At 45.9% G+C, this 25,115-nt stretch overlaps 1 protein-coding gene across 1 annotated transcript; it reads right to left on the bottom strand.

Annotated features, from left to right (window-relative positions):
- Positions 1–10,220: 10,220 nt before the first annotated feature.
- Positions 10,221–24,866, bottom strand: PAX6 (paired box 6). Its single transcript, XM_054390802.1, is given in 14 exon segments — positions 10,221–10,306; positions 11,040–11,190; positions 13,241–13,356; positions 13,475–13,625; positions 13,907–13,989; positions 14,837–14,995; positions 19,522–19,687; positions 20,228–20,443; positions 20,537–20,578; positions 21,487–21,617; positions 22,165–22,186; positions 22,189–22,291; positions 24,428–24,482; positions 24,818–24,866. Coding segments are annotated over 14 exon segments (1,530 nt in total).
- Positions 24,867–25,115: the final 249 nt, after the last annotated feature.

Consider the following 25,115-nt stretch of genomic DNA (forward strand, 5'->3'; position numbering starts at 1 on the left):
ATTTTGATGCGTTTGGAACCAAGACTTGGTTAAGCGGTTTGCTTTTTTTTTTTTCTGCAATACAGGTTCTACTTTATTTTTCCCTTGACAACACTGTGTAAAACAAAGACATAGCTTTTAAAACTGTCTAACTAATATGATGAATGTCAATCACTTAAAAAACTCCACTGTAGCATAAACACATACTGTATACAGCTTTTATTCTGAATTAGAATAATTGAATCAATGACAGTGATTTGCCAGGATGTCAAATCTATCCATCATATCCTGTCACTACCAGTTTATTTTTTGTGATCAAAATCAAAAAGACTACTATTTTGTCATCAGCTATTTCATTAGTAGTAACAATCAGGTTTTCTCTTCCACATTTTTTAGATATGCCTCTTAACATTTTTTATTTCTAAAGACACAAATCCTTTTTCAATCTTTTCAAAATAAAGTTTCAGAACTGAACTGTCAGTTTAATAAAGCAAAAAAGACATCTACTTTCCTGTGCCAATATATTTAAAATATTATCAGTGATGTCTCAAACATTTTTTTTTCTCTTTTTGTATTATGTGTAACATTGAATGGGAGTTCTCATTAGATACTTAACTGTGCCTTTTGAAAGCATGAAATAATTTAAAGACTTAGGATAAAGTGGTTTTTAACAAAGGTGAAGTTTTGCATAGGATGTCTTTTTAATGTAAATAACACAAAATACAGTATTTCTTTGTGAAATATAAAGTCATAAGACAAATACATTGCTGCCAACATTCTTAAATAGGTCATTGACTTAACATACAGGGAAGAAAATATCATGAAAGTCACAGCTGATTTCTAGTTAACATATTAACTGAAAATAGTAAGTAGCATGTGTATTCCACATACTTATATGTGTGTCCTATGTATCAGTAAGACTTTGGTTTCAAAAACTTTGGTAGGTTAATACTAAAGCTGACAAATATTTGGAGTAATAAAGGGAAGTCCTCCTGCAAATCTGGATCAATTTTTTTCTGAGTCACTAAACATGCTTTGTAAAGTAAGTGTTAGAGTATACAGATGTACAGCCTTGTTCACCTAAGGCTAAAACATGGGCAAAATTTCTCTTCTTTTCTCCCAAAATACTGTATCAGTTACAACAACATATGACAGTGACTTGGCTAATCCAATCAACTCATCAGTGAAACACTCTACGTACGTGCTACCCGACACCGTGTAGGTACAGAGCAGATACAGTGCAGATTTCCTTGCTTGCACCAAAAGCAGTCTTGCCTTGGGAAGCAGAAGTGTTCACATGGGGATTTTCTGTGACTTTCCCCCATAACCAGTCTGTGACTGACAAGCTCCTGTGTGCACAATATCCTTTGGTTCTTCCTTCTCTTGACTTAAAGGCAAATATTTAACTAAGGGGTGCAGCTCAGGTAATCGAAGAATGGGTGCAGCCTCTGTTGACAGGCTGTTGCAATGTGCTACCAGCTTCTTTTTGCATCTTCAGAGCCTCCTTGTTGGCTTGGATGGAAAATGTGTGTGATCCTTCCTTGCACTCAGAGGACTCTTTTCTGCAGAGACTGCAGTATGAGGTTTTTTTGTTTGTTGTGATTTTTTTTAAGCAGAACTTCCTACTTCTTAGTAGGCTACAAACTGAAACCACCAAACTCAGCAGGGAAACAATAGATTCATCCCAATGAAGGCATTCCCATTTCAGCAGAAGAACTTGATCCTTAAAGAATTGTGACACACAGTCAAGAAAGCAGTAATGAAATTTAAAATGTTGTGTCTTTAACATGTCAAATAAGAATTCTTTATATAATTTCTGTTGTGTTGAGGTTTTCAAAATAGAAGTATTTGGAACATGAGAAGAATATTATGATAGGTAAGTCTTTTTCTATGTTTGTAAAGAAATCTCAAAAGCAATTTCAAGGAAGCATCTGAATTCAATTTTCTGTAACAGTAGCTACAAGCATCTGAAAATGGGCATTCAGTTACTTCAGATTTGATACCTGTGGTAGAATGCCACTGGTTTCATCTTTAAATTTAATATAAACTAGCAATGTGATTTCAAACACAGCTTTTGGAAAAGTATAAAAATCTAACTTACAAAAATCTTTTGCAGTGCTAGTGTTGGAAAGTGAGCTATTAATCAAGGTCCTCTGAAACCACAAGGTTGTAACATACCCCTTAAAACTGTATCTATATTACAAGCATTGCACAGACACAAATACACAGGTATTAAACCAGGGCTTCTCTAGGAGCATATATTAGAAATGTGATAAAGTGTTATTTTTTAGCCTGTGCTGGAGAATCATCCATCACTACAGAGAAATAGGAAAGAAAATGTTCTTATGCCTTTAAGAGGTGGTGAAAGCAAACAATGTGCCCCATGACATCTCTTGGGGGGTTTATTTTCTCTTGTGAGCTACCTGAGTGCAAGGCCTGCATTTCTTTTTTTAATCACACTGAGCACATGGTGATGCTTATTCAATAATAAATGTACCTGAGTAGAAAAAAGAATGGAAGTGAATCCTTTTCATCTTAAGAAAACAGGCAGCTCAAATGGAGGAGAAAAAGAAACCAAGAATTCCACCACCATTTTTGTTCAATTTCTTGTCTAATACACACAAATGTTAGGCTCTTTCTTTTCTTTTTTCTTTTTTTTTCTCTTTTCCTTTCTTTTGTCTTTTCTTTCCTCCTTTTCTCTGCTTTGCTTGGCTTTTCATTTTATTTTTTTCTTTTCTTTTTAATGTCTTCTGGCATTGAAGGTAAATGTTAAATCCAAAATGTAGCAAGAATTGGAAAAAAAAGTCTTCACTCTGATGGCAGAATGTTCACAGTCTCAGAATACTTTCAGCACTTACGGCATCAGAGGTGTTCTCTGTAAAGTCTTGAAACATTAATTTTGGTGCACTTTCAGGTATTTTTATTGGAGTCAGGCTGAAGCAAAAACACTGAAGAAAGCTCTTACTGAAATTTCATGGGGTTAGACTTACAAAGGAAGAGAAATGAGATCTTGTTTGGGTTTAGATGTGAAATCAAGCAGTTTTCAGGGCTGGTGTTTTGGGAAAGCGTGTTGTGTGGAGAAAAAGACTTTTCTAGAGTTCTTAGTACTTACTTCTTTATATTATCAAAGTATCTCAGAGCTACTACTCACAGACCAGGACTGCTTTGTGCAAGACATAGTTCTTGACCTGGTACTTTCACCACTGCAAAACAAATTTGCCTTCCTGACCTATTTTAAATCAATAGCAGGAGTTGTTGCTAGTTCTAGACCCCCCATTTTCAGCTAGCAGCCACAACTGGAAACTGCAGGTCTGGCACTTGTTTCCCAACAAGGGAGGTTTTAATGGCTCCATTTCCTCTCCAGGCATATTCAACATCTATATGAATCCAGCAGATGAACTGGTCAGACAACAGATGTACATATGCATGTATAACGAAACTCCTGCCACCAGCATCGCCTTGCACTTGGAAGAGCTAAACTAATGAATAGAGCTGAATTCAGTCAAGACCAGATAGAAAGTGATAGGCTAAGGAAAGCATTTGGAAGAATTCTCCAGCCTGGTGATGTTTCCATTTTTGATGCTTCCCAGCCTACATCCAGGACAGCTCAGCAATTTTGGAAAATGACTTGAGTAAGAAGGAGTTTGACAGTGCACTCTTGGAGGCAGTGGGGTAGTAAGTCCAGCTGTGAGAAAGGCAGTCTTCCCAGGAGCCGCCTCGAAGCTGAGGAGTTCTTCCCAACTAGCAAAGGGTCATAGATACATAGATATATCATCAGCATGCCAGCTTCAGGCAAGCAAATAAAACTGCATCCCAACAAAAACACTGGGAAAGAGGATGGAAGCACAAGCAGTATGGTAGGTGGGCACAATTACTTCATGCCTGATGGGAGAATAAAGCAAGATAGACACAGTAAAAGAATATATACAGGGGAGCAGAACAGGGGGTTCATTTGTAGTCCAAGCCTATTGAAGACTCTATGAAGTTTTAAATATGTCCTTGCCCAAACAGGTGTAAATCAACAACAGTTCACACAGAGCAGCTGAATGATAAGTCAGAAAATTGTCAGGCCCAACAGAAACTTAGAATCAAAGGGCTTGAATGCTTATTTGGCAAAGTAACCGTGGTGATTTAAATTCAGAGAAATCAGAATGGACAACTTGCTTCTTTAAAAGCAAAAAAAAAAAAAAATTTAAATGCTGGATTTTTATTTCATCCAGTCTGACAGAGGGAGTTTTAAAAATAAACAAACCCTCCCCTGCAGTATTTGAAACACAAAGCTGCAGACTACAGACTCAATACAAATCCAGCTTTGCAGAGAGAAATGTAAAGGGTAAAACAAACAGTTACAAGGAGAAGTGAAGATCTTCTTCTTCACTGGTGTTAAGCTAACATATTTATTGTAACAACCTGAAGGTATTTATCTGCCATATGCAGTTCCCACATAAAGCAGAGTCCTTCTGTTGCCCTATATGTAATTTCTATGGAGTAACTGTTCATCAACTTCTCAGGCATAGGCCTGACCTGAAGGAGGTTATCTGTGAATCTACAAATTCCTCTGGTGTAGCTGGAAAAGCTCGTATGTCCCAGGAGAGGAAGAACTGCGGACTGCAGCCCTCACCATTTTTAGCTGCTGAGTGTACGTGAGAGCTGTCAGGTGCCTGGAGGCAATTGCAACCTCTGCTGGAGGATTTCATGCAACTTACAGCTCCTGGCAGGCACCTGAAGGTAATGTGGATCCTCCTGGGTCACTCATAAAACCTCTGCTCACCATCTGATCCATCTGCAATTCAGCTTAGGAGGTCAGGCTCCAACACCTGAGAAACCATAAACCTCTACCAGCCCAGCAAGAACCAGTATCGTGGCAGAGCCTACCAGCACCAGGCATGCATTTTCACCTCACCCTTGACAATCACCATCATCTCACCAGGGATATTACCTAGTAGGATATTACCTAGGGGGAGGAAGGGAACAGTACACCCGAAGTTCTCAGTTTGTTAAAACATAGCCATCAGAGGTTCACAATGGAACTTAAGGGAAAGCAGGTTTCACAGGGTCTTTTCTCTCAAAAGAAACAACAGGGATTCTGGCAGCTGGAGGCCTCATGAACATCTGTCACCTATGTCAGCAGTACATGTTGAAAGACTGATCAAATGGTTTAATTCCTTTGAGGTTTCATTTCTGCAGCCCCTATGAAAGCACCTTCCTTCATCTTCCACATGATCACTGTTGAAAACTATCTTAAGGTGGTGAACTGCCCTAAGTAAGGCACCCTAAGTAATTGTGTGCTGATACAGTAGGTTTTCCTTTCTTTACATCTAAGAGAATATTAGGGGAGGAATTAATTTAAAGCATATTCTAAAGCAAGGAATTTGCCAGCTTGGCTCCTGTCCAAACTGTACTATCTTTACTACCGTGCATCTCATGCAGATTGCTCCATCCTCTGCTATTTTCTCTAAGTACTAAACAGATAACGAGAGACTCACCTAACATCATTCTCCAGCAGCAATCCAAAGGGAGCTATATTCCATGCTTTGCTTTCCAGCCAAAAAGGGCAAACGTTTCTTCTACCTCTACCATACCAGGCAGAGCAGGGGCTTCAGAGGTCCCTGCACACCTCAGCTGGAGACATGCTCCCACAGCTGCCTTCTCTCCACAGCAAGACCCAGAAATCCTCGCTGAGCAAGACCAAACAGCCATCACAGACTCTGCTTTCACATCTGTAATTTATATGCCTGTTCCTAATGGGGGGGGTTGTATTTGGGTATTTGTAGGTGCCAATCACACTTTTGCGAGCTCATTAAGCAAGCAGGTGTCTTGTCAAAGAAGAATTATTTTAAAGGAAGGTGCCACACTGTTCCCAGAGCAGAAGAGCCTCATCAGCTGTACCTGGAGCAAAGTTCAACTGCCAAAGCTGAGGACAGGAGCAAACAGAAACCAACTGGAGGGGAAAAAAAAAAAAAAACATATACATTTTCAGTTTCCTTAGTGCTGTTTATAGCATGGAAGTGCAGAATAAATTTAAACCTTAGCATAACTCTAAACCTGCACATACTAGTCAGAGAAAATAAGATAATCTATTTTAGCCAGTAATACCAGAAAAATAAATTTTTAAAAAGAAAAGGAAAAAGAAAAAAAAAAAGAAGAAAAAAAACTCTAACCAGACACTTTTGGTCATGGAAAGAGAACAAAATAGGGCTACCAATGGCTGAAAAGCTGGAGGGAGGCAATGGGTGTTATCAGTCCCAGGTTGTTCTTTGCAATCATAATCTTGCCCCAAAGATAAATCAAGATAAATCCCATGTGAGACTGCCTAAAGCAATCCAGTCCACGAGTTATTTTACTCACTTCATAAATCAAACCTAGCTAAAAAGAAGTGGTGGAATTCCCTGTCTGTGTTACAGCCTAGGAGAGATCACAGTTCTTTCTGCTTCTGGAGCAGGGCACACACTGACTCCTGGTTACCTTTTAAAAACACTTAAAACCACTATCTGCACAGTGTGAGGCAATTCCAACATGTATGTCACCACATGCATGTCTCCTTCACCATCAGCACGTATGGCTCATCATCTGTCTGCTCTGAACAATAACTGTTGGGTTACCAGCCTTTTTACTTGTAAAGGTAAATATTGTATCTAGAACACAATATTTGAAATACAAAATACAGTGTTATTAAGACAGCACTCACACATCAATTCTTGTGTGACTATAATTTGTGAAAATGCCTTAGGAGGGGCTTATAAATAAAGTATAAGGTGTTATTATGAAATACATTTTAACCAAATGCACAGAAATGTCTCATTCCTACTGAAATCAATAGCAAAACTCCCACTAATTTCAGTAAAAAGAGGAGACCCTTGGAAATTGCTGTGTTTCACTGAGCAATGCATTACAGCAGATTTCAATCTTCATAAGTAGCAACAGCTCTAGAAGAAGAAAGGAGATGAAAATGGCTATTAGAGGCTGTTCAGAGCATGCTGAAGATTTTCATTTCCCTCTGACACGGCTGGTCACGGTGCCTGGCGAGACGGCACATCCCCCTGCACCCGCACACAGCCCCCTTGCCCACTGGCAGTGGCATGAGGCTGGTTGGGTGCTGGGGCTGCTCTGGAGCCTCACCTGGCCCTGCAGCGAGCAACTGGGCACCAGCACCAGTGCTCAAGCATGGGAGCCCCTGCACGCTCAGCCGCACCCCCACACACCCTGAGGAGGATGCTCCTGTCAGGGCTGTGGACAGCTGCCTGTAACCCGCAGACCCCAGCAAGCACAGCAACAGCTCTTCAAGGCAAGCAACACCCAGGGGACCAAATGCCCTAACTTCTTCCCAATGTGCAGCCAGCCAGGGATGTTTCCCCGACGACCTCCTCCCATAGGGCACAATAATGAGCCAGTGAGCCAGAAATGTCTCTTCTCCACCGAGGCCAGCTAGCCTGTCACCAAAATAAACTCAAGGTTCATCCACGCATGCAACTGCTTTATAGCATTGCTGCAACCGCAGAAGTGCAGGGCTGCGAAAGGCTGCAACCCCACACCACAGCTTGCCCCGAAGAAGGCTTCACAAGGGGCTTAGAGGTCTGCCGATGGCACGATGGAGGCCACCAGTGGCTGGACTGCAGGCAGTGGAGCTGCAAGGCTGCAAAAACCCAGGCAGGGCAATGAAGAGCTATGAGCGGCTGCCTCGGCCCATGTATCGGCACCTGCAGAAACAGCAAGCATGGCACAAAAGCTCTCAAGGGAGGAAGGCATGGGAAGCTCATTTCCATTCCTGGTTGAACAGAAGTTGGCATTTAGATAACAAACTACATTAGTAGGCATAAGCATGCTAAATGGCTACATAAATGCTGGGTTTGTACCTGTAATTAATTGTTCCCAGGATCCATTTAGCTGTGGGAGAAGGGACCTGCCTATTGTGGTGTTTAATGCATTCTATCCATATCTAATAAATACATAATCTGCTTGTGATTGTCTGATAGAAAAATATATATAAATTATAAACATCTATGTTTCATTAATATTTGCCAACAGATGGCTCCTGGGTAATTAAAACTATTTCACGTTGACATAACAAATACACTTTACAACTGACCGGTATCAATTAACAGGATAGATTTTAATCTAATGCTTTTGCACAATTTTGCCCTCTTTGGGCTCTTGATTTGTTAACTGCCACCTCTTGCTTTGAGTAAAGCTCCTCTTTGTCCCTAAAGGATTCGGGGTTTACGTGCATTTAATCTCATCTACACTGTTGCGACTACCTCAGCACCACAACTCTGCTATTCTAAGTTTTCAGTGAAGTGTTATCTGCAGTGACAAATACGCCGAAAGGAAAACATAACCAGCCTAGATGGTATCTTTGCTTTACAAAGGCTGCTTGTGATGCCTGTGCTTTGACTCAAAACTCCCTGCACATTGGCTTTTTAATCATGAGATCCCTTTTTCAGCACAGCATCGCAAGTAACAACTGCACCACAATGAGCCAGCTTCATAGATATGGGAATGTTTAGATTTCCCTGCCAGTGACTAAAGGCCTTTAGCTTTCACTAGCCAGTCCCAGCTCGCATTGTTGTTGCCTGTTGATTTGTCTTCTCTCATTATTCCTTGACATGCAGCTCTCCACCCACGCCCACACTAACAACCCTCACACAAAGCGCATTGAGGTATTAACCAGGTTACAAGTTCAATGGAAAATTACACTAAGATTGTGCTGTGTGGCAATATAAAGGGACGGTATTCACTCTCCCAAAGAGCCTGTTAAAAACACAGCTGGGCTGTTTTTTTTCCTTTTTAAGCATCCTAACAAAAACAATTTTCAGAAGTCAGGGATGTATATTTGTGTGTATATGTGTCTCTGTGTACTTTATGTACGATTACAACAGATAGACACAGACATACATTGCTTCTCCACCACTGACTGGCACAATGCAAACTCCCCGCTGGAAATTCTGCTGGATTCTGGAGTTCATTTAGAGCATCCCCAGAAACCCTAGCTAAATAAACAACCTCCTTCTGCTCTCAGCTGCAATTAGATACATGAACCTATCTTCTTTTTGTTAGCCCAAATTACAGGCTGGTGGAAGGGCTGAAAGTCTACAAAAACATTTCTTAAGAGTCCCTCCGTACTGAAAACTGAAAATAAATTAAAAGTAAAACTTAATGAGATTAACCTAACACAGTAACAAAATTTGCAACACCACACTATAAGGTTAAAAAGAAAATAGTATAATAAAGGAAATACAAAGGCTTTGGCATGGTTTTTACAATCAACAATGGTTAATTTTGATATGTAGTTGTGAACAACTTCAAAACACTTAAGTTTAAAACTCTTGCAAGCACTTTTAATTGATTAGGAATGAATTCTAGATGCACAAAAATGATTGGACTGTGAACAGTAGCACAACTATATCTAAGAACAATTAACTCTTGCCGACCAAAAAGAAACGTATGATGCATGAAAATGTGTATAAAACATCTATAGAATATTCTTGTCAAATATAAATGAAATTAACTTTATTATAGAAATCATTCTGGGAGATTTCTAGGGAAGACAAATACTTACATTTCGACATAAAACAAATTGGATTATATCGAAGACACAATCTACCTTTTATCTATCAAACTCTTTTCTTCATCGAAGTTCTCTCTTAACCCCTGTTTGCACATAGCTTCAGCCGTTAACAACCTTTGGAAATACCAACAGATAGGGTTTTTTTCTTACATAAATCTAGTGCGTATTGTTCCAGGTTTAATTATATGCAATGGAATGATACAAACTTGGAACATCAATCCATAATCTGTGAACAGATTGGTAGAAGTATTCGATATATCTTGATAAAACTCTTAAATTCGTGGCAAAGCTTGTTGATCATGGCTTCTCTTTTTTTTTTCTTTTTTTTTTCTTTTCTTTCTTTTTTTTTTTTTAAACAACTTCATGACCAACACAGATCAAACATCCATCCAGTCTACATTGTTCTTTTTTTTTTTCTTTTTCATTATAACATACAAATGCCCATTTACAAATAATACACCAAAATGAATAAAAGTTTGGATACCAAAATGAAGATTTGTTCCAACTGATATAATGCCTTCAGTGTACAAAGGTCCATGTGAAAGTCTTTTCCATGTGTTACAGCATAGGGCACAGTTGCAGTACAGAAGTACTCTGAGAGCCATTCTTCCTTTATAAAATACTGCTGAACATCCAACTGTTGTCCATATAGTCATTTACGGAATTAACACATGTTTTACTGTAATCTTGGCCAGTATTGAGACATATCAGGTTCACTGCCAGGAACTTGAACTGGAACTGACACTCCAGGGGAAATGAGACCTGAAAATTGAGGGGAAAGATGAATATTTTAGTTTTTCTATACACAGCACAATTTTTGCTTTACAGCTTCACAGATTTGTGCTGGTATTCTGGCAAGTATTAAATCTCATCATCTACCAGCCTGTAGAATCAGGCTGGGGGGGGGCTTATGTTTTCAAAACCTATGCACATCTCACTGATTTGATAAACTGTCGAGCTTTGAGATAAAGGCCAGAGCCTCAACTCATTTGTATCAGTTAGGAGTTCAGCCCAAAATATACTGAATGTTTCTATTTTGTTTAAATGTGTCTGGCTTGCTTCTGTTTATGCTGACACCCTGTTTTGCTTTTTCATGCATAGGTTAATATTTCTACAGGTTACCTACTTTTTCAATAAATTCAATTCTTTAGCAAAAAATAGCTTCTGACACAGACAAAGTAAAAACACATCCAGTCCTGCAAACACTTTCACACAGACTTAGCTTCATGCTGTATCTCTGCTGAAGTTTAACAATTAAATAAGTGCTGCTTTAGAAATTAATCATACAGGGAAGATTTTGCAGGATGGGGCCTCACTGGAAAGCTCTCCCCTCTACCACTAGTCAGATGTCACCTCTGTTAATCATCTGCCTTTCATCTACCCCTCCAGCAGCAGCTGAAAAATCAGACTTTCTGCTTTCACTTCTCCCAGTGAATATATGTGGAAAACCAGCTGGCTAGAGCAAGGAAGCCCCACTGACAGAAAGGCCACTCACCTGTGGAAGTGGTGCCAGAGGTGCCCATCGGCTGGCTGTTCATGTGTGTCTGCATGTGAGGAGGGGTGTATGTATCATAGCTCCGTCCATTCACTGATGGACTAGTGGGCAGCATGCAAGAGTAGGAGGAGGTCTGGCTGGGTACCGGGGGCTGTGGCAGAAAAGGACAAAACAGCATTAAGTGTCAGCTGAGGTAAGCACAGCATTATGCTCTCCTGGATGGATGTGCCAGCCCTCAGAAGCAGCATGTACAAGTGAAAATGAGCTTCAGTTTCAAATTCATGAGCCTAGATGTAAAGTCTGTTTAGGAGCTCAACCAAGCAGGCACATCCCAGAGGTTTTCGACCTACAGAAACAACGTGAATGGTCACCAGCACCTTCTCAAATACACTTGGCGAGCAGATCCCTATGTCTAGATGCTAACAAAGGTGTTGCATATCTAAGCCAAGGAACCAAAGCCTGAGCACTACCCATGTTTGTAGTTGTGTAGAAGAAGGATGTCTCATGTCATTTGCATAAAGAGACAGGGGTGGCATCTTGCTTCACATTTGGTGGTGTAACTAAAAACTAGTAGGGATGTAACTAAAAATCACTTCACTGAGGAACATGGGCTGGTCCTGCATCTGCATCTGCAAGCATGTTGCACATGTACAGGTTTGGAGTGACCGAGGCTCTGAAGGAGGATCAACATTCACATACATGTGCATTTATCTCCCTTCAGAACCTCGGTCACCCCAAACCCATGCCAGCATCATCCCAGGAGACCAGACATCTCCATTTACCTAAATTCCAACCCCTGAAATCTCATCTGCCAAGTGGAGGAAGTAGCTGAGAACAGGGACTGAGGGATGGCATGATGTCGCTGCCAGGGAGTCCAAGCAGGAGCATCCCCTGCTCTGAGGTGTCAGAGAAGTTGGGACGGGTGCAGCCCTGACACAGGAAGGCAGAGGGGGAGTGGGAGGTGGATGAGTAATTCCCGCTCCAAGCACACAAGACTCAACATGCCTGCACATATTTCCTCTATCCTCATATCCCTGATGTGCTGTCTCCAAAGGACCGACAGCCTCACTCACTAAGCGCAGTGTCTGTGCCCTGGGAGAACCAGCACCACCCTGTACATCCATGGGGAGATGCCGATGGTTCTCCTGCCAAATCTCCCGCTCTGATACTGTGTGGCCATCACACTGTGGTGGCCCTGTAGGAAGGACTTTGGCCAGAGTGGCTCACGTGTGCAAGTCCCAGCCCAGGTGCCAAGTGGTGAATCAGGGGCCTCCTGCTTTCCCAAGGGTCCCTTCCCATATCAGTCTTTTGATCTTTTGTCATCTGTTCTCAGTCCACTGCTGGGAATGGCACCACCAGCCTCTAACGTCACCAAACAGCGACCTAGCCAACGTCATTTCTTTCCGTAGACTTGCAAGACTCTAACTTTATTTGGTTAATTTTGGTTCAGCAATTAGTAACATAGTAATTGCTGCAGCGAAGGAGTCAGCCTCTCTAATCGCCTTGTCTGTCTCCAGCAGTGGTCAAAGCTGTGTGCCTCAGACAAAGCTGGAAAACTCCCGTAATTGGCCAGCACCTTCCTAGGCCAACCCCACCATTAAAAAAGGAGGAATTTTGCATCTGAAAGGTCTATAGAAACAGACCCCAAAGGAATAGATTTCTTCCTAACCCAGCTGGTGATCAGCTAATGCTTTCAGGCATGAGGATTGACAGCTCTTGCAATTCTGGCTTAGCTGGCATAACCACTGATGCTAATCACATCCTGCCCTCTCTCAGGTGTTCCTAATGTGTTGCCACCACATCACCTACACCGAGAAGGTTGGATCCTTCCAGCAGCTTATTTGGGCAGCAATTTCCACAATACTGCACCAGTGAGTTCCATAGGTTAACCATGGATTTATTTTTCCCCAAAAATGATTTTTTCATTCCAGATTTGTTGCCTTTTTAAATATGAGGACCTTTCTTTTTTTAAAGTTCAGGGAATGTGCCTGTTGAGCACTTTCGGCTTGTTGAGCTGTTCTCCCAAATGAGGCATCTTTTCAGATGCCAGGGAAGCCTTTGGGGCCTGTTTCCCTGCAGCATGTTTTGGGTCCATAAGCCCCCATCTTGTGGAGGAAGGGCCCCCATCCATGCATTCACATATGCCAGGAGCTGCCAAATCCCAAAGGAGTGTCATGCCATGAAAATGCCACTGGACTTACTTGCATAGGCAGGTTGTTGGCCATGGTGAAGCTAGGCATGGGTGGCAGTGCGCTGTACGTGTTTGTGAGTGCCGTGTCCGTTCTGCCCAACATGGAACCTGATGTGAAAGAGGAAACTATAATAGAATAGACAGATAGATGAACACATTAGTTTAACCACAGTTACAATCAGAAATACAGTCTCAGAGCCTCATTTTCCCCAGAAGATAAAGGAAGGTGGGTTGGTGGCATTACCAGGGGTGGTTGGTTGTGGGATCGGCTGGTAAACACTTGTGCTGAAACTACTACTGATGGGAATGTGGCTGGGGGTGTTGCTGGCTTGTCTTCGTTGGTTCCTCAGCTTCTCTTCTCTTCTCCACTTGGCCCTTCTGTTAGAAAACCACACCTGGAAACGCAGTGTTTGAGAGACATAAGTGACCTTACAAGGACTAGAGGCATGAGCCCCCTCCCCACGTAACTCAAGGCCATGCTGATAGAAAACTGGCTGCAGAGTAGCAAAGCAGCGTGTGAGAGCAAAACCCAGCTGCTGTTGTTTTCCTAAAGGGGAGGGAGATGGACAAATAACTGAACTGCAAAGAGGGGCTGCCCTGGGTCTTAAGAAGCCAGGAATAACAAAATTAGAATAGTAAAAATACTAATAGTCATAATTGCATAGCAATTCAGTACCTGTATCCTTGCTTCAGGCAGGTCTATTTTAGCAGCTAGTCTCTCTCTTGCAAACACATCAGGATAGTGGGTCCTCTCAAATTCTGCAGAAGGAAATATTACTGTGTTAATTACAGAGTTAATATGGCCAGCTGTAAAGTCTGAGTCCTTCCTGCACTGCCTATGGTCTAAATGCTCTTAAGAAACATTGCTGTGAAGGCAAAGCTGAGCTTTCTCTGTGTGTGTGTGTGTGTGTGTGTGTGTGTTTGTGTGTTGGGAAGGAGGATGCATTGCCTGCTGGGATGTATTGCTAAGGGGCTAGGCAGGCTTGGGTGCAATGCTACATCCTTCAAGAAGCAGTGAGGGCTTCTGCCTCTGCTGAGGGGGTCCCCAAGGCAGCTCTGACCCTGTCACCAAGAAGTGAAATGGCACGTCACCAAATAACAGCAGAAAATAAGAACAAAGATCCGCAGCAGGTCAGAGGCGAGGTGCACCCAGGCTGGTCAGGGAAAAGGGCACCTGCTCCCAGCCCCAGGCAGCAACAGTGCTGGGGACGAGCAGCAAGTGTGGGGGCAGGCACGGAGTGCTGCTGCCAGCCCCAGCTGCCTGCCTTCTCCTTCCCAGCGTACAGAAATGCAGGCCAGCCAGAGATGTGGCACAGACGGATGGAGGGGATTTATCCCCCAGGAGGGGACCCTGGGGTGTAACCACAATGTTTCGATATGGTCTGTGCCCTGAGTACGTTCCCTTTGAAAACCTTTCAGCAGCTTTTCAGTGCCATCAATGAATATTTGGAGCTCAATGAATAAAAGAGCATGGAGGGAGCTATGGACTTAAAATATATACATATATATAAGGCATGTGAATGCCATGCTTCTTTTCAGTTTTTAATATAGACAGAGCACATCTCTCTTTTCTCTCCTTCTTCAGCTGTAAGAAAATGTCACTCACCTTTCTCAAGGGCTTCGATTTGCTCCTGGGTAAAGGACGTTCTATTTCTCTGCAGCTTTCTTTTCAACTGGAGTCTCATTTGGGCCTCATCTGAATCTTCTCCATTAGAACTGATGGAGTTAGTGTTTTCCCCTCCTCCCTCCTGTTGTGGACAGCCATCTAGGGAACGAAGAGTTATAAAGTGAAACACAGGTACCCTTATTTTAAGATCTCTATCAGAGAAGTAACACAACTGGAGACAAGTTCAGCCATGTTTGCTGACACCCTCCCTTAAAAACCTCTCAGGTATCAAAGCACCATTGCAGCAATGACAGAGGTAACATGGAAACATTTCAGTTTCCAGTGTTATCATAAACATCAGAGATGAGGAATTATGATTGCCTGGTCTTAATTTCATTTTGTTTTTCCTCTGGAATAAAACCTGCATAAAAATACTTTCCCCTGAAAGTGATTCTTCCTGTGAATCACTGCTGAAGTGCCGTGACATTCTCCTCTGTCTGCTGCATTTATTTACCTATTGCCATATTTAAAATAGGGACGTTCAGTATTTCAGATTATCTATAATCAGTAATTCCTATCTAATCAATTAGATGTTGATAGGTTTGCAGAAAATGCTATTAAGAAACCAAACCAAGCTTGTAATCTTTTTTAAAAAATATTTATCCAGTTTTTATTTGAATTCTGCACAGTCAATTTCATTTTAAAGGTTGTGAATTTAGAAGTGCCTGCATTGTTCTGCAGTTTTATTCAACTATTGTATGAGTGTGCATTGCCTTGACACCTATTACTGAGCACAGCTGTAATTATATCATCACCAAGAACAGGCTATAATTGCTGAAAATGGAATTTTATATTTAGATAAAAGGACTGTCCATTCTTTGTAATGTGTTGCACCAGAGAAAAGTAAGATTTCTTTTAAAATTTTAACATGTAATTTTAAAAGAAATAGTAGCGAGTTCACTAACTAGCTAAATATGCTCTTCTGCAGCTGAGCCTTTGGCATATCATTTAAGCGGTACATTTTTAATTAGGGCATTTCCACCACTTTTAATGTAATTTCTGCCATTAAACAGGGGCAAACTTTCATTGTGCTCTCCTTTGGGGCGGTGGCAAGGATGCGTCCCTGGGCCGGCCGGCTTGCCAGGGCTCCGCGGGCACCCCGGGCCATGGGGCCAAAAGAAACGGACTTTTCTGTCGAGGCAGAGAAGTCCTTGTCCCTAAATTAGCTCTCCCTCGCCTTTCAAAGCATATTTTTTGAGGCGTTTTGATGTCGTATAAAGGGGGAGACGGGATGAGGGACGCATGGGCTACTTATGCTAATTCCCTTGAAAAGTTACGCCAAAAATAAATAGCGACACTCCTGCTACATCCTTTAAATATTGTGGGAAATCAACTTTAAAGTAATATCATTTATAATCGGCGAACAATAGCTCCAGCCTTCAAAGCTCGGGGGGAATTGTGACAGGATCTGGTGGGACCCTTTCAACCACTTTGAAATGTTTTAAAACCCGAACTTTCTCCCCCATTTAAACACAGGGATTCAGCGGTCGTGGCCACCATATGGGCGGCCGCAGCCCCATTGAGGCGGCCGGCGGCGGGTGAATAGCCGGGGCTGGGGGGGGGCTGCCTTTCAGGGGCACACAAAGCCGCCGAGCCCGGGGAACGCGGCCGCGCTGGGGCAGCCGCCCTGCCAAGCGCTGGTGGCAGCGCCGGGGGCCGCGCCCGCCCGCCGCGGGGGCCGCGCCTAACCTCCGCCACCGCCCTCATCCATCACTGTCCGCACCGGCCGGGCCGGCACCCACCGGGGAGAAGAGGGGGAAGAAAGGGGAGGGGGAGGAAAGGGAAGGGGAGAGGGGGGAGCCTCCCAAAGGCGGCGGGAATGGCCGGCTGCCCCCCACCTCCACGCCACCGGGGGTCCCTGCCCCGCTCCACCGGGAAGCGGAGAGCACCCACAGAGCTTCTCCTGCCCTTCCCAGGGCAGCCCACACCGGGTATCCCCTTGTCCTCCACGGCCGATTTGTAAACTTTTGAAGCCAGGGAATTTTGCAACCTCTGCTCGGTTCGCTCCCTATCTCCCCTTAAACCTTTGGGCCAGCTAAAACTTCCACCTAAACTTCCTTACGATTATTTAACCGCGCCGGACAATTAAGAGATCTTCTTTTTAGGACATCTTCCCTCCCCCTCCCCCCCCTTTTTTTTTTTTTCTTTTTTTTTTTTTTTTCTTTCTCTCTCTCTATTTTTTTTTTTTTAAAGCCCCTAAAAGGAGCGGGCTCAATAGGGCTGTTCCACCTTCCAGACCTAATCCATAAGAAAGCGAGTGAATGTCCGTCCCTATTATCCTATAGCCAGACCATCTGACGCTGGGTATAGGATTTGTTTCCTGGAGAAAAAAAAAAAAAAAAAAACGCTGGGAAATAAAATCATTCCTTAGTTTCTTAGTGTCTTAATCAGTGAGGCGGAAAACAAGCAAAAAAAGATAGCAAACCAATTGCGGCACCTCTCAGCTATAGAGCTGGGATCAAAACATTGTAGCATCTGTTGAAAGAGAAAGTGTCTAAATCCTATAGAAGGCTTTAGACTTATGTGGGGGGGTGGGGGGAGGGAGGGAGGAGGGAAGATAAGAAACAGTGTCTCAGTGATCCCTAAAACCACTAAATCACTGGAGAATTTCTCCCGGATAGAGATGTCTCTTTTTGTTCTGTCAGCCCTCATGTATCCATTATTTTATTCACTGCTGCATGGCGTTTATCAGATTGAGACCATATTTGTGCCCCTCTGAGACCTAACCTCGCCTTATGCTTTTTGAGTAATGGACTCTTAAAATCCAGTAACATACCCCTGCAAGGGAAAAACATTAGAGGGAGCATGAATATTCCAGAGGAAATCCATTTTATTAATTTTAATTTTGCCATGCGGGTATTTTAAGTGCCTGTCTGCCTCCCCCTCGCCTCTGCTGTCCACGCACACACGCAGGCCCGGCCCGAGCCAGGCCGGGCCAGCCCTGCCCTGCTCCGCACCGCTTTATTTCCGTTGCAGACTGGGAGAAGGCTCCCGGGGTCCTCCCGTCCCGGTATGTTCATGCCCGGGGCTCCGCGCTCCCCCGCGGAAACTGCGCTCATCCCCATGCCACCGGGAGGGGTCACCACAAGCCCCCAGCATCTACACCGACACTCGCCCCGCTGCCAGACCCAACTGCTCCGCCGCAGCCAAGGAAGGGCCACCTGGCCCCAGGTGTGCCCACGCCGCACCCTGCGCGAAACTGGGCAGACAAGGAGAGCTCTACATTTCTCCATTTAACGCCTTTTCTCCATTTAACTCCTTTTCTCAGGAAAAACAAACAAACAAACAAACAAGAAAAAAAAAACCAATCCGGTGGGAGAGAAGGGCGCCCGGGCCGTTCGGAGCCGCAGGGGCGCGCAGTGAGATCCCCTGCGCCACACACCGCTCCGCGCCCGAGCTTTTGGGTGCGGTGCAGAGAAAGATAGGTGGGGAGCCCCGACGGCCCACGGCCGGCCCGAGGATGGCAACAGCGGGACAGGGGCAGCCCCCACCCGGCTCCGGGCGCGGCAGGTAGGGGCGAGCCTGTGGGCGGCTGCCGGTGGGAGCCGTTCCGGCTCCGAGGGAGGAGATCGAGCAAAACAAAATTTAAAAAATTAAATAAATACCCAAACCACACAAATACAACCACCAAAACTACCAAAGTGGGGGTGGGGGAAAGCGAGGGCTCCACTCTTATCTTTCTAGTGTCCTTCATAGATTGTTTTCTTCTCTTAAAACTGACATGTCTAATTGGCAAGCGGTGCCATATCGTGTCCAGAGGTCTCCTGTGGAACATTTCTACAGCTGTCTCCTTCAACTAGACGCTTATTCATGTCGCCTTAATGAGAAACAAAACGATCTCTAATGAGCAATTACATAGCGACAGAATTGTTCCCATAACAAATTCTTGCGTGTGACAGAAACATCCTTTGTACCAGATATTCTGCACACTGTTACCGATTTTTTTTCCTTGTAGGGTGAAAACAAAATGCAGGTTGTTGTTTATAGACACCTCTTCTAAAGGAATGACCACAACCAGGGAGAAAGCCGAGCCTCAACAGAGCCCGTATTCAAAAAGAAGCCATTAACCATCTTAAGTATGTAACGTAACATCCCATTATCCTTCATATTATCCCCTTGTCATTCCTACAACAAATACCTATTAATCTTCAGGATAAACAGTTTCCTATATTTACAAAGTTGTTTCGGGTCCATTGAGGAGGAACTATAATAAGCCCTACGGAGATAGTTACCGATCTCCCTGGCTTTGGAGATCCCGTCCCGGGCGGGGAGCAGGAGCCCTAATTACCGGGCTGATGGGCAAGGTTAAGGACCAGCCCCGGAACCCGCCGGCCTGCCGGCACCGCAGCTCGATGGATGCGGATTTGGCAGCGGCTGCTGCCAGGCTCCCCTGCCCAGAGTCCGGGCTGGAAGCCCGCCTGGCCACCGTCCCTCTGCCCGGTCGCCCGCAGCTGCCAGGAAAGGCGGCAAAGGGGATGCCCTCATCCCCTGTCCTGAGAAAACTGGCCACCGCACTCAGCACGGGAAGGGGGCAAGGGGAGCCTGCGTCGGGGCCACCTTCGCCGTGAAAGCTGAGCAGAGCCGGGCCGTCCCAGGCCGCGGAGCAGCACGAGGCTGTCCCTTACCTTGGGCGGGCTGGCCGGGTACCGATGTGCCGGGGTACCAGCCGGGCCGGGTGCCCCAGGTCCCCGTCTGCCCGTTCAGCATCCTTAGCTTGTCGTACATCCCGTCGGCACCCATCTGTTGCTTTTCGCTAGCCAGGTTGCGTAGGACTCTGTTTATCGACGACACCTGGAAGACAAAGGACAGGAAAGGCAATGGTAGTGCGGTAGCGCGCTCCCCGTGAGCCACCCGCGCAATCCCCGCGCCCCTCCGCGCCCCGGGCGGCTCGACCTGGGCGCAAATCTCGGGGCTCCCCCCGAGAGCCTGCTGCGCGCTGCGGCCGCTCCGTACCGCCGTGTACCCAGCCGCCCCGACTCGCTTACTACTGATGGTGGTGCAAACAAACAAACAAACCACGGGGGAAAAAAAAAAAAAAAAGCCCCAAACCCATCCCTGCAAAACCAGAGCAGAGTGATGGCTCCGGTTGATGCTCGAAGTCCGGAGGCGCCAGGCGCAGGGTGACCCGCATCTTTTTTTATTTATTTTTTTTCCTCTCCTTAAAGGCATTTGTCACATTCTGTATGAAAAAAAAATGCGTCTGACCCTGCTACATGCAAATTATGTGAACCTGTTATCCTCTCCTCTGATACCAAAACAAAGGAAGCAGAGGCTCGCTACGGCTACGCAGCATTGTACACGGCACACAGGACGGTTTTTTCATGAACTTACACTGGGTATATTATCGTTGGTACAGACCCCCTCTGATAGTAATCTGTCTCGAATCTCCCACGCAAAGATGGAGGGGCACTCTCGTTTATACTGCGCTATTTTGCTTACAACTTCTGGAGTCGCTACTCTTGGTTTACTACCTCCGATTGCCCTGGGTCTGATGGAGCCAGTTTCGTAATACCTGCCCAAAATTTTACTCACACATCCATTCGACACCTGGATAGGGAAGCGGACAGAAAATCACATTATTAATAATTTCAAGACAAAAATAAAATTGTTTAAGTATGCATTAAACAATGACAAGCTTACGTTTTGATTGTCCAGCACTTGGACTTTTGCATCTGCATGGGTCTATAACACAAAAATATACCTTAAATGGTATGAGAACTTACTTAGAGAGTCTTTTTTTTTCTTAAAAAAAAAAAATACATTCGTGGCCCTACCCTCTACAAAAGTGATACTTTAAAAACATGTGGAAGAAAAAAAAATCTTGTCAAAACGTAAATTTTTTTTAGTATCAACGTTAAAATATGCTTTAAATGCGAACAATAGCTAAGCCAGACTAGTCTCCACCGTCCTCACTGCTCTCAGAGTACTTGCTGGGAACAGGGTGAGTGGGGGCTTATCGAGACCTGCATTTACAAAGTACCCCTGGACTGCGCCAGATCACGTTAATGTCCGTAAAGACAGATTCCGGGCAAAAACAGCGTGGCTTTAAGGGTGGTTGTTTGCTTTGGGTTTTTTTCTTTTCTTTTTTCTTTTTTTCCCCCTCTCTCTTTTTTTTTTTTTTTTTTTTTTTTTTGTTTTTGTTTTTTGAAGGGAAAAAAAAGGTAAAATCAAAGAAGCGGTAAGCCACGCCAAATGCATATAGAGCTCACAAAATCATAAATAAATAGGGGGACAGTGGGAAAGGAGAGGAAACTGAAATTATGCCGAAACGTATAATTCAGTTTATTACAGCGGACTAACTGTAACGAGAGTGCAGGTTATCACCGGGTGGAAATAAAGGGGAACAACAAAAAAAAAAAATTTCAAAGGTATCTGTATATATATATATATATACGCGTAGCAAGGTCTATTTGCAGCAACAATCGAGAGAAGCAGATGGATCGTTTTATTAAGCTGGAACGAGGGTGGCGATGAGGGTGGGTGAGTGTAGGGGTGTGGGGGGGTCGGCAATTAGCGCCTGGGCGGCCCGCGGTGGACAAAGCGGCTCTGGAGCGGAGCGGTGGGAGGACGGGGGTCGCCGCCGCCTTCACCTGCAGGATCCGGGAGATGTCGCAGGGACGGGCGCCGCTGTGAGCAAGTTCCACGATCTTCTGCCGCGTGGAGTCGGGTAGCGGCCTCCCGTTGACGAACACCCCGCCGAGTTGGTTCACGCCGCTGTGACCTGCAGGAAGCACAGCGCCCACCATAGCACTCTCCACTCCCGCCCGACCCCCTCAACGACCCGCGCAACACCCCTCTCCGCGCCCTGCCGCGCAGACACCGCCGCTCTGCTCTGCTCCGCCCGCTCAGGGGGCACCGCGCCCGGCCCATCTCCGGCCCCGGCACCGTCCTCGCCCGTCGCTCCCCAGGAGCCACCGCTGCTCCCTCGCCTGCGCTTCCGGTCTGAAGAACCCGCGGGCAGCGCGAATCCCCAAACCCAGCCCAATAGCCCAGAATATTCCGGGCTGGATCGCCTTGGGTTGCTTCATGGCTTCGTCTTTTTTTTTTTTCCTGTCTTTTTTTTTCCCACCCCACCGAAAAAACCCAGCAACAACAAAACCCAACCAAACAAACAAAAATCCCAATCACCAACCAAAAAAACACCAACAGAAAAAAAAAAAAAAACACCAACAAACCCAAATCCCAAAACCCACCAGCCTGCTGTACCCGCACAGCTGCAGCTCGCTTCGCCAAAAGCAAAGCGAGAGGCTGCCTCGCCAGTGCCCAACCTGAAGCTCCAGGCTTTGGAGGAAGTCTCCCTGGAGAAGCTCTGCTCTATGCGCTCTCCGCTCTCCTCTCTTTGGAGCCTCCTGATAAATTGACTCCAAGAGCCCAGGCTTCTTAGCAATAAATAAGCTCCAAATATAGAAGAGGGGGAAAATATGATGAGCCTCTCTGACATTTGTCTTTAAAATAAAACTAGCTGCACGTCAAGTTTGAGCTTAATTTCTGGAAATAGGCGGAAGTCGCCCCGGATCATGCATGGAAGGCTAATTGAAAAGATCAGTTGGAGCACTTGTGGCAGGCGTGTCACTTTATGACAGTACTCTGCTTTTGAAAATTGCATCGTCACGACAAATAGTAGCATGATAAAACGACCCTTTCTGTCCGCATTTGGATATCACTCAGACTAGATTGAACTCTACTCGCTCTCCCTCCGAGGGAGGCTGCGGTTGGAGGTAGCCGGGGGCTCTACGCGGACACAACCGAGGGGGCACGCTCCTCGCGCAATGAATTCGAAGTGACATCGGGGCTGGGGAATTTGCCGCCCTGGCCCAGCAGCGCGGCCGACGCTGCGACCTGCGCTTCCCACCGCAGGGAGAGGAGCCCCCACGTCCCTCCCCGCCCGGCCCCGGCGGGCGGGCCGGCCCGTGGCGGCGGGGGGCGACCGGGGGGCGCAGGCCCTCGGCGGCTCGCTCCCCCCAGTCCCCCGCCCCAGCCCTCGTCGTCCTCCCTTCCCCTCCCCCCCTCCCCTGCGTCCACGTCCACGTCCCTGTAAATGAGTGCGGGAGCCCATTTCAGGGAGGGACGCTCGCCGACATAAAAAATGGCAACGAGGAAAGCAAAATCAAAGTTTCACTTAAAAGGTTAAGCCTTAATCATTATATAATTTCCCTGGAGAGCGGTGTAGATCTCGCCCAGTGGCAATGATTATGCGCCTTGTATTCTATTGCTAGTCATCTAATAGGAAAACATATGGTGTCAATTTGGATGCTCTGCACCATATACACCCAGGAGTTATTAACACAAAGCCTGAAGAGCCCGCCGCGACCTTTAAACAAAATAAAGGCTTCACCCGAATGATATCTTTTCTGCGTTTTGCAGTGGCGATCCCAAACGGCCGAGTGAAGGCATTCCCCTATTACCATAAACCCTCGGCACGCCACGGCCAAGGGCAGCTGCCACCGTCCCTGCAGGTGACACCTTCCCCGGACTTCCAGGGATTAGATTATTTTCCCAGGATAAATGAAACTACATCGCATGGACATGCAGGCAGCGGCCCCTCAAAAAAAAACCAACAAAACCCCCAAATCAACAAACAAACAAACAAAAACAAACCAAACCAACAACAACAACAAAAAATCCCCCAACAAAGCCCCGGACAGCTCCACCCGAGGTTTTCTGTGAACCCACCCAAAATCGATGTATTTCCTGACGCTCCTCACACGGAGAGACAGCTTATTAACCCGTCTAACGGAAAGGTGGTAAAGAGAAACACCGGGATGGGAGGACGACCGCAAGGACCGCGCAATTCAGCCTGTGCTACACGCGCAAAATAAGCAAGTTCTCCACGAAGGAGCGCCGCGAGGTTGCGCGACGACTGTCGCGATTTTGCGAGGTCATGCAACCCCGCAGCGCATCCTTGTCCTAGTCCAATCCCTGCTCTGGACTGGATGAGACCTCCAGTCCCGGTGCCCCTGACCTCCATGCATCCCATTCCGCTGCTGTGCAATGAGAGGCCTCTCCTCTTATCTCCAGCTTCCGCACTCAACTGCGGATCTGTGCACTCCCGCTTTGTGCAAGCACTTTCCCTTCCGAGAGGCGCGCAGGACCGACGGTGGGGTCTTAACCAATATCAGCAACCACAACAAAAAGCCCGTCCCCCATTCCCCCAAATATTAATAATCCGCAAAAGACATCAGAATCGGGAAATAAATAAATCAGGAGGTGATGGGGAACTGCGTTTAGCACGGTTGTGGCTCTTTTCCTGCCCACCGCGGAGCAGGTAGGGACACCCATGCCAAGACGTGGGCCACGAACAGGGCAATCTACGGTGGTCCGGGACCCGTGACAGCGCTCCCGGCCTCTTCCACGCCGGTACCCAGCACCCCGACGGGGCGGGCGATGCTTCCGGCCGCACAGGGCCCACCGCGCCTGGTGGAGCCCCCTCCTCCTTCCCTTCCCCCATCCCCGGCTGCCTGCCCGCTCCTACGCGCCCGCGGTCGCCCCCGCCTGCCCTCCGCGGCCGCGAAAGGGCGCGGAGTCACTTACTGTTCTGCATGTTGGGCTGATAGAGCAGTATCCCACGGGGATCGCCTATAGCAGTCTATCAGTGATAAAACAGGCGTTAATCAGGGGGGGTAGTGCACACGGTTAAGCTGCAGAGAAGCTAATATCTCACAGGCTTACTTTGTTATCCTTAGGCGTCTTCCCCCGATTATATTAAGGATTTGGGGGCTTTAATACCTCAAGGCGATAATGTACATATGTATCCCTAACACGCAGGAAAAAAAATAAGAAGAGCAACCCGCCAAGTGGCTTCTGGTTTTAATTGCATGCAGGTGGCGTATTGCCTGGCGTTAGTGCCCTTCGCTGAGGTGCTGTATGAAGTGGAGCGTCAACAATCACAAAGAGAGTCCGAAGTCGTGTTTTTAAACTTGCCTGAAAGCGGGGTGGACTGTCCTCTCATACAATTTAGGGACTCGCACATCTGCGTGTCACTAGTTAAAGTCTTCCCTCTAGGACAAAGCAGAAGAAGTACATTAAAAAGCGCGGAGCGACGCCAGGAAGGTGTGCGGGGCGGTGCGGCGGAACCGGGCCAGGGGAAACGGAGCGGGGCGGGGGCTACACAGGCACCGGCGGCTGAGGGTATGGGGGGGCGGGGGGGGGGGCCTCCACCGGCTGCTCTGTGTGCAAAGAACGGGGCTCCATTTTTTTACCTCCGGGTATTTCCTAGACT

Source organism: Indicator indicator, chromosome 21 (assembly GCF_027791375.1).
Source record: "Indicator indicator isolate 239-I01 chromosome 21, UM_Iind_1.1, whole genome shotgun sequence".
In the NCBI taxonomy this organism is placed as follows: Eukaryota; Metazoa; Chordata; class Aves; order Piciformes; family Indicatoridae; genus Indicator; species Indicator indicator.